Source organism: Haliotis cracherodii, unplaced genomic scaffold (assembly GCF_022045235.1).
Source record: "Haliotis cracherodii isolate W230 unplaced genomic scaffold, xgHalCrac1.p SCAF_5, whole genome shotgun sequence".
NCBI classification, from domain to species: Eukaryota; Metazoa; Mollusca; class Gastropoda; order Lepetellida; family Haliotidae; genus Haliotis; species Haliotis cracherodii.
In genome coordinates, this window is record NW_027266308.1 from 30,818,411 (window position 1) to 30,832,551 (window position 14,141).

Sequence of the window (14,141 nt, forward strand, 5' to 3'; positions counted from 1 at the left end):
TTACCAGTTATATTTGGGATGGCTTTCGTCAAGTCAAGTACAAGTGAAGTCTTGGCTTGTTTTAACAGTAATCTGATTGGAAAGCTGTTATGGCATTGCGCCACTCAAGCCATGGTGAATAGAGACACAACACACTGGATAATCAAGGATGCACTAGAATAATACCTTGAAAGTTCATACTTTTACTTCAAAACAAAAAAACACACAACTCAATTTTACCATTTATTAATGCATATATCAAGTATGAATTGTCATGTCAATGAGTTTTTCTAAAAACAAGTGTTTTTAAAGATGACTGTCTGGTCCAGACTCGATTACTAACAGGATGCCATCATAGCTGGAATAGTGTGGCTCTAAACAACAAAGAAAAAACAATACTTCTGCCTGACAAATTCAACAAAAGCTCAATAAGGAAGTCAGCTTTCATCAGATCACAGCTGGAACAACATTTACATAAACATATATTTACATATACATGTAATATATACATGCACAGTCCAAAATAAACCTGCCTACAAAAGACATAGACAGGAAACAACGGTATCATATATTATCCATTCAGTTCATCCTCACAATGTTTGTGCTGTACAGGAAGTGAACTTGTAGCCCCAATTCATTTTGTGGCCCAGTGCACTTCTACAAAGAATGAGGTAGGAAAAGGGCCATTTTTTGCATAATTTCAAGTTGCAGAAAACTTTGAAATATTGTTACGAAAATAGTCCCTCATCCTACCTTGTCCTTTAACTTTCTTATCATGCATCAACCGATCAATATATCATGCTGACAAAAGTCAAGCTCAACTTAAAAAAAAAAGGTAATACTGGGATATGATCTCCTGGGTTATGTATAACTCACTGCTGCAGTAAATTGTTCTCATCTTGTGATGTCCTTGGTAAGTGACCGCCACCGTGGTCTAGTGGTAGCACGTCTGTCCGGAGAGAGGAAGGTCATGGGTTTGATCCGCGGCCGCGTCATACCGAAAGATGTTAAAAGATGGTATTTGTTGTTACCCTGTCTGGCGCTTGGCTTTGAGGGGCTTAAACAAGGACTTGTCGGTAAACTGTGTGTTTGTGGGGTATTCATGTTAAACTGCGGCATGGTACCTCAGTTGGTTTGCACTATAAATCACCATCAGTCCCGACTAGTACAAGCAGACACACACTCACACACACACACACACATTGCTTTATAACTGCAATAATCTTTGACGCGACATTAAACCCCCATTTCACCTCACCTCATGGTAGGTAAGCACCACATGTATCAAGGGTTAACATCTACAATGTGTCATGTTGGGATCTACTTTTCAAAGTAAGCAAAACACAGCTCCCTTTCGAAGTCCCAATTCTTCCAAAGATTACCAGTAGCAAAAGGGCAGTTTGTAATGTCCTAAAAAAGTTAAAAATTGGATATAAAAATATTTGAAAATTCAGCACCATCAAGCCCATACTACAAATATGGCACATCATGAAAAACATAGGCTCAGTGATCATGCCCTTTGATTAGTATGAATGTGATAATGAATTACAAAAAATCATGACTTTGATGTAACATTTTCAAACTCATATTAATACAAGAGTGTTCTTGAGAGAGTATCCTTCAGTTGAGAAATTTTTTCATTTAAGCAGAGTTTGTAGTTGTCGATCACTGGCATGGGCTTGTCTCCAACTTGATCAGTAGTTACCTCCCCTGTTGTAAGTCCTACATTCATAGGTCAAGGTCATCCATATGTATTGGCAATGAACACTGAAATCAGAAATAGACACTGTTGTTGGTCAATATTTCACATACATTTAAAAGACAGGTCAAAGATTACATACAGGTTATATTAACAATGTTTAACAAAACAAAGCCAAATCTTCAACCATTTATGTTGCACTGGTCAGGGCTTCTATACAGTTGTTCAGCTATCTTGCTCCTCTTCTTATAAGTGAAAATCCCAGACTAGCCCACATTATATCATCTAAAATCCGTATCACTTCATGCTTTCCTCCCAGTCTGTTGTATTATTTCCCACGAACAATTTCATCCAAATAGCTGACACCCCCTCACAACATGAACTATTCCACCTCCAAGTGATTTGTTAATCACATAAATTAGTGGGTAAATAAGAATGATAACCATCAAACAGTCTTAGGAAAATAAGGTTTATATTCCTGAAACAAAGAATTTACATTTTGAAGGCAAGGCACTAACATAGGCTTTTTAGCTTGTTTGCCAATCATTTGAATTTCATATAAATGTACATTTGGTAAATTTTCTGGAATAAATACTGTCTAAATGACACTTTCTGTTTGGCGTACTTGTCTGAGTGGCACCTCGCTGTCCCCAACCTCTGTGATGAGGCTGGCTGTGTTGAGAATGTTCATGCAGCTTCCGGACACTGATCTGGAGGAGGAGAAACACATCTGTATATTCTTACTGCCTGAGGTAGAGATGGGTATACAAACACAGTGCTATTTGTGCTCCATTTACAGTTGGAGGTTTTTGTAAGATTCAGCTGTCACAAGTTCAGTACCATGTAAAGTTGGCATCAGAGGAAATATACTGACACCACTTAAATTCTTAATTGACATACTCGTTAATCCGACATATTCGTTAATCCGGCATATTCATATGCAACCAACCATGTCTGATTTATGAGACTTGACTGTATAAAAAAGTAGGTGATGGAGTTGACTGAAAATCAAGATATTTCTGGTTACACCTGTTTGGACAGACCTACCCTGAATTTTCGTAGATAAATAAAACAAGCTACAGAGTTGATTGAATGGTACCGGTACTAACATCAAATTTATTGTTTTAATTAATAAATTTATTTCCTACAAAGTACGAAGTCAAATATTGGTGCCTCCACAAAACTGCTATAACTCACTCACCTATTGTTGACAATATCAAGTATTTCTAGCGCCGCCTTGCTGAGAGCCAGGCGTTCTGCCAGAGAGCAGTTGTATGTTCCTCCCATGCCACCTCTTGATGTTGTAAAACACTCATTGACAGGAGCAGTGTCTTTGAATGATTTCTTCCTTGGTGGTGTCAGTGCAGTCCACAGTTTGTCAGTGATGCTGACTTTGTAGTCCAGAAGATGGAGATACTGGGGTTTGGTCCTGAGGTGTAATCCCTCGATCAGATACATCATTCTCGTGGGCTTTTCTCTCCGCTGTCGGCAGAGGCTAAGATGGAGCTCCTCAAGGAGCTGAGCTGACTGGGAATACCCGTCAGATACTATGATCACCACAAGCTGGGACTGGTCCAACAAGTGGAGTCTATCTTTGTTATACTCACTGATGAAAGTGCAGTTTGTGCCTGGTGATGCCTGGTTTATCAACTCAGACAGAATAATAGCAAGGCGGAGTGAGTCGTGAGAAAAGCTGAACACAATACGCTGACCGCTTCTGCTCAAACGTTGCTCATTGTACGTTGACTGCTGGTTTGACACTTTATACACTATATCTTTGCCCTCTAATTTGTACAGTTCATCAAATTCTTGTTTCCGTCGGAGCTCTTGAGCTTGCTTAGGCGTAACGGAGAGAGTTGGCTGAAATGAAGACATGCAATACTATTATAGTTGGTGATCATGGAGATGCTACAAATGTGTTTAAATGTACCATCTGTCACCTTCACTACATCCAATACTTTCTCAATGTTTCTTGAAAGACAAGAGGGAATGTAATAACTGTATTGGTCATCATACAATATTGACAGTAGCGAGAGACCTCACCTTGATGAACACCACCAAGCTAACTCGTTCATTTCCCGATGAACGTCAGCATGTCACGTGATTACATTATCAATTGAGCAGAGAGATACAGAACTACTTTAGGGGAAGCCAGGAATTCTTCAATGTCTAAAAATTACATCAAATTGGGACGACAATTATTTTCAGATTGTGCACTTTCCACCAAATGATCATTGGGTCACCAAAATGAACAGTCCATTACAATAGAGAACGCTCAGCTTACCAAAAGAAATCACTAAGCTCCACACTATAATGTATATAGCATCGGGAAGTGGTAATATACCGCCTCAAGTGGTAATCAGCAGCTCATCTAGCCTTAGTTTGTCTCAAACCCACACCCATATTAATCCATTTTCAGCATCAACAGGGCCCAGATTTCTTTCAAATTCCAACTTTACTGGGTGCAAGTGAATGACATTGCCGTACCCGTCATTTTATTACCTTTGCAAAACCAAGGGAATCTTTGGGACGAATGATGTGATAACAAAAGCTACTCTCCTCACTAATATAGTTAGCTTTAAATAATTAAAGTTTGGTGTTTAAATGGACTGTTTTGTTATGATTTATGTATCTGTCAATAAAAGGATAGAAGTTATTTCGCTGACGTTCATAAGAAATCAGAAAACTTAAATGAAAAGAAATTGTTGTGGCAATAGATCCAAACATGTAATTATTTACCAGAATTTGATTCTTACTTTTCTAATGACTGTTAATTTCTTCCCATGTTTGACAAACTTGATGACATCTTCAGAGACCTGGTTCAGAAAGCTGAGTGCCTCTTTCTCATTGGCTGCACATCCATCAAGTATGGTCACATGACTGAAGGCATGGGGGACAGTCTCCATGGGTTCAATACACACAGGAATCAGGCAGACATCTTCCTGGCAGGATAAACAGACAATCATTAAACAATAAAAAGGAACACTTTGTCATGCAAAGATATACATTGAGGAGCTACTATTATCCGGATCATTGTTTTTTCTACCGACTAAAGTTATAAACTTTGTGGATGAAAACTGTGCTACATTTGAGTCGGGAGGTTGGTACTGAGGCAGGGATAGATGGAAATCTAATGATTAAGGTAGTATGGCTTGTACATGGGCTGCTGTAGTTGTAGGAACACAGACGGCAGTATCAACTTCATGGAGCAGAGTGACAGCAATATTCCCGCCATATTACGATAGCTCATGACTCATTGATGCTGGACCAGATGAATCAGTGACTGATGAATCAACAAGCAATGATGCTTGCCATCAGCCAAGTCATTGATTCTGATCCTCTTGAGTCAGTTTTTATGACTAGCATGGGATCCTAATGGACTTGAGGTACCAACAGGCTACACCGGTTAAAGTTATGAATAATGGTGTCAGTGCACCTGTCTTACCCCAGCCAGCAGTCTAGCGAGGCCTATGTTATATTCCTCCTCACAGACGTCAGACTTGACATAGTCTGGGGACAGTAGCGCCACCACACAGCGGGAATTGTCCATGGCGTCGTATAGACTCTGCTGCCAGGAACTGCCTGTAATGTTAAGTTAGTTTGTTTTTCACGCTGCACTCCACAATATTAATATGTCTGGACCAGGCAATCCAGTGATTGATATAATGAACATCTGATACAATGTCATAGATCAATCAAGTCAACAAGCCTGACCAGCTGATCTTGTTAGTCGCCTCTTACAACAAGCATAGGATTCTTAAGGCCAATTCTGTCCTGGATCTTCAAAGGTGTACAGTTATATGATGGCCACCTGTAAATAATACAATCTGGACCTGACAAACTAGTCCAGACCATACAAATCCCACACCATTGTAATACAATCATACATAACCAACCAAGTCCCCGAGCCTGACCAACCAATCCATTTATTCGCCTTTTACGACATGCATAGGCTGCTGACTATACTCGTAAGATGCCATTTTACTATTAATTCCTGATTTTATTATACCAATAATTCATTTATTGATATCACACAATGAATTATTGATATTACAAATTCGAATCATTGATATCATGAAATAATTATTGATATGAAATAATTACTGATATCAACATGATCAAAATCCAAATTTTAGATATAAACTGAATTTGTGATATCTAAAAATGTATTTTGTGATATCTAAAAATGTATTTAATGATATCACGGAATTTAATTTGGGATATCTTAAAGTCTTCGGTATTTTTTGATATCATAAATTCAATTTTGTGATATCAATAATACATTTTTGGAAGGCTGTGTACCTTTTCTAGCCCCTAATACCCACAGGGTTTCAAATACTAAAGATGGAAAATAGTATTTGAATTTTGAAAAGTTGATTAAGTTTTCTCTTTCAAACAAAACCTGTTTAGATTTGTGTGACAACTACAGTAAGTCTTACCAGTCTCGAGTTCGCTTGTGTCAAGGAAGACACTGAGTGTGGAATCTTGTTCTTGTAGACACTGCAGTAGATTCTTAGCAGGGTCAGTGTAACTATGGGAGTAGGATATGAACACATCATACATGCTTCTGGGACACTGGGCTTGTCCACAGCTGTCTTCCAGCCCAGCCACACGAGCCTCGGGCACAGAACTCAGTATCTTCACACATGCATTCTTGATCAGTGTCTGAGTTACCTCCCCTCCTGCATGCTCTCTGCAGTAGGAAAGAAATACATTAATGTTATTAAACGTTATTTAACATGCCTAATGCTCATTGATGTCTGCATCTGGGATAGTGTAGATTGATAGCAAATACAAATGAACTGTATATGTGATATGTCTTATTTTGCATTGTGTCAGTCAGTAAGTTTGGCAAGGAAAATCTAAATGCTTAATCTCCATTGTATTTCTTATTGGTATTAAGTATTCACACCTGACCTAGAAGAGTCTGTTGTCTACAATAGGGGTATGCAGTGGCTTGAGACTAGCAGTTATAAAGTTCAGAAGAATTAACAGTTGTATTTGTTGCATTTTTAGTGTATATTTTTATCATTATCATTCACCAACTATACATACTATAGGAGTAATTATTTTTTAAAAAGCAAACAGACAATAAATATTGTTCTAATTTTATTTTTGATTGGTGACTTTAGGCATCATAAACCACAATATTCAGGTTAAAATGTAATGAGTCGCATTATTTCATTATGAGCTAACCTGCACTCCACGTACTGCACCAACTGCATGTAGGAGGGCAGACAAGCAACCGTCTCAACATACATGGGATAGATCTGGTGGTGTGCAGACAGGCGATCCACACACAGAGCTATGTTGAACTGTTCCAGACACTCCTGACTCTCCACATACGCAGGGCTCAAGATGGTGATGATTCTGAGACACAAACATTCATAACGCTTCACCCATCCTGACCTGACTAAGGGATACAACTCTTAGATGACTGGGCAACCTGGGCCCTTATTTTGCAGTTGGGTACAGGAAGTACACTTACATCACTGGACCACCTGGGCCCTTATCTACAATTGGGTACAGGTAATACACTTACATCACTTGGCCACCTGGGCCCCTATTTTACAATTGGGTACAGGTAATACACTTACATCACTTGGCCTCCTGGGCCCTTATTTTACAATTGGGTACAGGTAATACACTTACATCACTTGGCCACCTGGGCCCTTATCTACAATTGGGTACAGGTAAAACACATCACTGGGCCACCTAGGCCCCTATTTTACAATTGAGAACATGAAATACATTTATACTACTTGGCCACATTTGTGCAGGGAGTAGTAGAAGTGGCTGTGGGGTTGTAAAGAATTTGTACCCACCTGACCGACTGCGTCATGACGTGGAAGACATTTTCCTGCCACACCTCGTCGGCTGAGAACTGGAGCTGTTGTTTGTACACCTTCAGTCCAGGGCGAATCTCCGTCAAATGGGTAGCAATTTTGTCAGCCCAATGGTTGTCATGGTTACTGTGGGAGATGAACACATCAATACTCTGATCCTCTTCTGGCTGCAAACATGAAACTGATGGTGAGATACTGGATGGAACAGATGGTGGGCTACTGGATGAAACTGATGGTGAGATACTGGATGGAACTGATGGTGATACTGAATGAAACTGATGGTGAGCTACAGGATGAAACTGATGGTGGGCTACTGGATGAAACTGATGGTGAGATATCAGGTGAAACTGATGGTGAGCTACTGGATGAAACTGATGGTGAGATATAAGGTGAAACTGGTGGTGAGCTACTGGATGAAACTGATGGTGAGATATAAGGTGAAACTGGTGGTGAGATACTGGATGAAACAGATGGTGGGCTCCTGGATGAAACTGATGGTGAGATTCTGGATGGAACTGATGGTGAGATACTGAATGAAACTGATGGTGAGCTACTGGATGGAACTGATGGTGAGATACTGGATGAAACTGATGGTGGGCTACTTGATGAAACTGATGGTGAGATATCAGGTGAAACTGATGGTGAGCTACTGGATGAAACTGATGGTGAGATACTGGATGAAACAGATGGTGGGCTCCTGGATGAAACTGATGGTGAGATACTGGATGGAACTGATGGTGAGCTACTGGATGGAACTGATGGTGAGATACTGAATGAAACTGATGGTGAGCTACTGGATGGAACTGATGGTGAGATACTGGATGAAACTGATGGTGATCTACTGGATGAAACTGATGGTGAGAGAAAAAAAAGTCTACAAAGGTCCTGAACACCAGCCCTGAGTGAGAAAGTTCATTTTTACACCACTTTCAGAAATATTCCAGCAAAACGGGCTTCAAACAATTGTAGAACTCCATTCCTAAACTCACCTGTTTGAGGTTAGAGGACTCCCAGACCTGCTTAAGATCCTTGAAAAGTTCCACTGCTTCGCTGTCCTTCTTGTTGAGATTGTCTGGATTAGAAGCATAGAGAACGATCTTCAGACATCTAAGAGGGAGGCCAGCCTTGATCCAGTGACAAGCTCCATCTACCATTGCACGCAGTACAGACACTCGGGACTGGCCCTAGAATACATTGATTCAGTTGTCATCATCACATGTGGCCTGGGCACTTCTTGAATTGAAGAGTCACGTTGATATTAATCCTTGTGCAGAATCATGGAAAACTAACTGTAAACTTACTGCCACTTTTGCTGTATTGTAGCTATGAGTCTGCCGAATGTAATTTTTTATAATGGCATTTTTTTTTCTTTTCAAAATTTGCTCTTTTTTTAATCCCACTGATAGCATATTGCACCAAAACAATATTTTTTCTTAACAAGCACCCTCTGAAGTTGACACATGTCAAACATGGGAGTCAAACTATAGTTTGTTGTTGTTCCGGAAATTGATAGAATGCATAGATGTACAAATTTTGTTTTACCAGCTGACCTGTAGTGGAGGAATTTTTCTTTTTTAAATTGATTATGACTGGCATTTTTGCCACCTTCCGACAGGTATTTTCCACTAAAAATTCTGTAGAGCAATTAAAAAAACCTGACTAGCCTAACCGTGTAAGAGTTACTCCTTTCAAATGATACCTGCTGAGAGGTTTCACATTTAAATAGTAAGACCTGCCTGGAGGTCTCATATATGACTTGTAAGATCTCCTTGGAGGTTTTACAGTTGAATTGTATAAACATTCTTTCAATATGCATTTAATGTTAGTGTTTAGAAGGATAAAAGTCACAATTTTTTTTACATGAAAATTCCATGACGTGAATCTAACCTGCAACTTCACTTATCATGTTTAGTATTGTAACCCACTGGTTTCTCACTGAGCCACCCTGGCAGGTCATGAAAGGGTGCTCAATCTTATGTCATGACTTCAGCTGTCTGCATGCTGCACATGGTCTTTCTCTCACCCACTTAGGCTCTTGGGCTTTTCCTGAGCTCAAGGTTATAAATTTTCAACAATGTTATAACAATAACTTAACATTAACGTTTCTTTTTATCATTTCTTGTTTTATGTGTTTCCAATGTTTTTTTTAAGTCATTAATTTAGTTCTGACCTGGTTTCCTGTTGCTAGGAGGGAGGTGATGACGGTCGTGTCTTCATTGTTAAAAATGGGTGTCATGGCACGGAACATGGTGCTGATCTGCTGTGCCGTTGTTCCGCTTCTAGATCCACGCACTCTGGCCAAAAGAGAAACAAAAGGGGGGACTTTGAATTTATCAGTGTTTCCCACCCACACACAATTTTTTAATCATATCATGTACGTCAACTTAAAAAAAATGGTTCTTTTTATTAATGGAGACAATTGAAATGTATTTCTATTTGCCTCTCTGTTTTACTTTCGTAGCATTACAAAAACGAGAAAATATAACTTCAAAAATATATAACTGGTAACTGATCCCATGAATAGTATCTGTTCAGTGAAAATATTGAATCATGAAGCAAACTCTCCTGTGACATACTGAATTTTACTGTACAGATTGTAAATATCCTCCATTTGAACCAGATTTGTTTTTCTGCTGACCTGTTCAACCCAAACTGTGCCTTGTCGAATGTTACAAATCATATTCATGTTGTCATGTATCCTTGCTTTGATTTTAATCTCAATCTAAATCCCCCATATTATATGAATTGCCGAAATATGTTTGAAATGACGTGTATATACACAAGAAGTTCCTACCTCTCAAAACACACCAGTCGTCGGTATGGCACATTGTGTGGCAGAGGTTTGGACACCCAGCAATGGAAGTTAGTCCTGAGGTCAAGCTCCTTGTCCTTCGACAGCTCACTGACACTGATCTTCAGATTCCTACTCAAAGCTCCGATAAGGGTCTGAGATTTTGATACCGAGAATTCGCCAGATGAATAGTTCCCTGTGAAGTATGTCAAACAAATAGAAGTTCCATGTTTGGTTCCACACATTGGTACAATGTGTGAAGTCCACCCCCAGTGTACCCTGGTTTTAAGTTCCTTGAAGATTGCTATGGAGGTGTAAACCCCTACTCACTCACTCACCTGCCCCATTCTGAAATTTGCATCTTTTCACCCAGGAGTGAACATCTTCCCGAGGCAAGAGAGTTAACTGACTTTAAAAGCCCTTTTTCCATCCTTGCCAAACTAGGCTGGAATTCCTAGGCTCGCTTGTAGCGCCACCAGTGGCTATAACGAGTTATGTCCCTTCTGAGCCTCTCCTATGGACCAATGAGATTCTTGCATTTGCTTCAAACAAAATGGCGGCGCCCTGTCAATCGATCTTATCGATAATCAAGATCTATATTGTGATAAAATGGGTCTTACATCGTGAAGTGCATCAAATCATGTAGCACCTTGAAGATTTGGATGAATATCTGTTGATAACGAGTTGGCGGTGCACATCCTTTGCAAATCCTGCAATCGACCAAAATCTGCACGACAGTTTTCGAACTGGATTTTGATTTTGTTGTATGATTTTGATTGGACTATGCATAGACTTGTTAGTCCAGCCAAAATGAAACTTCATAATACCAGCCTAGTTTGGCAAGGGTGGAAACTGGACTTTTATAGTCAGTAAACTCTCTTGCCTCGGGAAGATGAGAGCGAATGGGTACCTGGTAGGATGGAAAAATGAAAGCATCTTAAGGGCAGCCTTGGTTGTATAATCCCCAGGAAGTTGTGAATACACTTCATAAGTTACCTATCATTATTATTAAGTATGAAAACTCTCAAAGGCGTTGGTCTCCGAGGCAAAGGGATTGTTGCTAGGGTGTGCAGAAATAAAGATCTAAACTTTAGATGTACCTTGAGATGCTGAGACCATCACAACGTCCACTGCCTCATCTCGTTGCAGCTGTGTGATGTCCCCTATCAGCAGCTGTATCTCACTTGTACCCAGAGCTGTCTTCAGCTGGATGCTGTCTTCCTTGTGGAGGACCATCCTTCACCTGAACTGGATCAAACATTGACAGAATCCTCAAACTGAATAGGATCAAACACTGAGTTATCAATTATCTGATTAGGATCAGAAAGCAACTTTCACCTGAATAGGATCAAACATTGAGAGCATCTTCTCTGAATAGGATCAAACACTGAGAGCATCATTCCCCTTGCAGAGGATCAAACATTGAAAGCAACCTTCACCTGAATAGGATCAAACATTTAGAGCATCTTCACTGAATAGGATCCAACATTGAGAGCATCTTCAGTGAATAGGATCATACACTGACAATACCCTTCACCTGAAATTCAGGCTGAATAGTACCAAACTATCATCAAAGAACATCCTTTATCTTACCCCATCAAGGTTCAAACAAAAAACTACTTCACATATTAATTTACAATGTTTTCTTCTTTCTTTGTTTCAAATTACTATTATTATTATTATTTTATATTTTATTGAGACCTACCCACACCCTCTCCTGATAATAGGTAACAGAAGGAAACCGCTTGTTGTTCACTCAAGGACCTCTATCATTATCATCATATCTTGCTATTAAGTATTAGAACGAAATTTCTGGGCCAACATTAGTGCGGCCTTGCATAGCGTAAATAATAAACACTACAGCTGATATGGTGCATGTAATAATATTTAACATACCTCGCGCCGCTTCGTTGCTGTCAGTGTCCTCGAGTTAACTGAAGGGCTGTTTCCGGACAGAGAGACGCCTTGACTTAAATCCAGAGATATGTCTATAAAAGGACAGAACCCGCTTCTTATCGATGAGACTACCCTGTGGTCCCGCCGATTTGGGAAACTGAGTAATTATTAAATTTAGAAGCATGAATAACATCGGCCGCTGGTTTCGCAAGATTTCACATCATAGTAGCTATCGTATAAACAAATTGCTAAACACGGCGATAGATAATAATTGATGGGTTGTCTGTTTGTATACACAACTACAAAGTATCTGCATGTCGACCCAGTCATCGCATGACATTCGCCTGACATATGACGACATGTGTACAATCGCGTATTTACCAAAGTATTATCGATTGCCTGGTTTTAGTGCATCGGTTCCACTGTGGATGCGCGCGCACATGTAGGTCATGGAATCATCCTCCAATGGGTGTCGATATCACAGTTTTCCCGATTTTATGAGACAAAATATGGGTGGCTTTCTCACTGCACAAACACTGGTCACTCGTACATGTCGTGAGCACAAGCTATCTACTGATTAAATAACACCGTTACCAGATGGCGTATAAAGGAAACGGTAGAGGTGGTAGCTAGCTCGGTAGTTGACTCCGTTTGGCTGGCGGAAGGAAAGACTAGTTTCAACCTTGATCGTACACCGGATTTTATAAATACACGAACTTCGCCCATAAGCTGTGGTCCAGATATTTGAGTCCCGATTTAGGTCACAATGCCGTGCATGTATAACTTGAGATAGAAATGTATAGGACGGTTGTATTACATCGATATAAATAGATATAAATAAGGTATGGCCTTGAATGTTCTAAAATGTTGGATTGAGTAATTATCACTTTTTAATAAAACAATGCCGAGGGCGGAATGTAACTGTCGAAAGAGATGTACAGTTTGACAAGGACCGAGACCTTGTTTGGATTGCGAACGCTATGTCATGAGTGAGTCACTTGTTTCAATGTCTCTCAAGAACGAGTGCATGTGGAGCATATACGTGAGTATAAATATATATCGGACTTGTTTGTCAGCACTCACAGCAAAATCGTATCTGCTATCTGTAAGCACAGGACCTCGAAACTAATAATAATAACAAACCCGCAGAAGAGGCCGTCTGTTTGTTATATTTATTAGTTACATGGTCCTGTAAAGTATCTATAACATTCTTGGAATGTGAAAATTAATTAAGTAATTAAGAAGCTTTTAATTTCGTTTTAACTTCATAAAAAGAGATATTTTTGCTTTCAGAGATATTTCAGTGAAATTATAGCAGCTGCATTTGGTAACACCAGATGACTGAAAACAGACTAGGGGTGTTCCAAAGGTCAACTGAGCAATGTCAATGACACAACTGAGCTGGCGTTAGTAGCTGGTTCCGGTCCTGCCGTAGGCTTGAATCCATGCATCTCATCCCATGTCATGCCTCAGTTCAACATGGATACCCCATTCAGACACGATAAGCTGACGCCGAGCCGGCCAGTACCCTTAATGCCACGCTAAAGCAGGTACCAACAAGTACCTTTTTTAACGTCTTTTGGTGTGACGCGGCCACAGGGATCGAACCATCGACCTTCTGCTCTCCGGGCATCACCAATAGACGACAGAGGCTGTTGTGTTCCTGTTGTTTGTTTGTTGTTTAACGCCGCACTCAGCAATAATTCACCTATATGAAGGCGGTCTGTAAATAATCAAGTCTGGACCAGACTATCCAGTGATTGACATCATGAGCTTCGATCAACGCAGTTGGGATACGATGACATGCATCAACCGAGTCAACGAGTAAATATTATGGCGTCATTGTTGTCATGGCAACGTTTATGTTCCCTAATTGGAATCTGTTTTTTTTCCAGTGTTTCCTTCGTTGTGTTTGTGACTATGTGTGCTG

General features: G+C 39.9%; 1 protein-coding gene across 1 annotated transcript; it reads right to left on the reverse strand.

Moving 5' to 3' along the window:
• Window positions 1–2,875: 2,875 nt before the first annotated feature.
• Window positions 2,876–12,808, reverse strand: LOC139441957 (uncharacterized). Its single transcript, XM_071222703.1, has 11 exons — window positions 12,212–12,808; window positions 11,416–11,563; window positions 10,319–10,511; window positions 9,695–9,818; window positions 8,514–8,708; window positions 7,504–7,691; window positions 6,875–7,048; window positions 6,118–6,371; window positions 5,124–5,260; window positions 4,435–4,620; window positions 2,876–3,538 (listed from the first exon to the last, which is right to left on the reverse strand). The coding sequence occupies exons 2-11, from the start codon at window positions 11,549–11,551 to the stop codon at window positions 2,876–2,878; spliced, it is 2,250 nt and encodes a 749-aa protein (XP_071078804.1). The 5' UTR covers window positions 11,552–11,563; window positions 12,212–12,808.
• Between the last annotated feature and the right edge of the window lie 1,333 nt (window positions 12,809–14,141).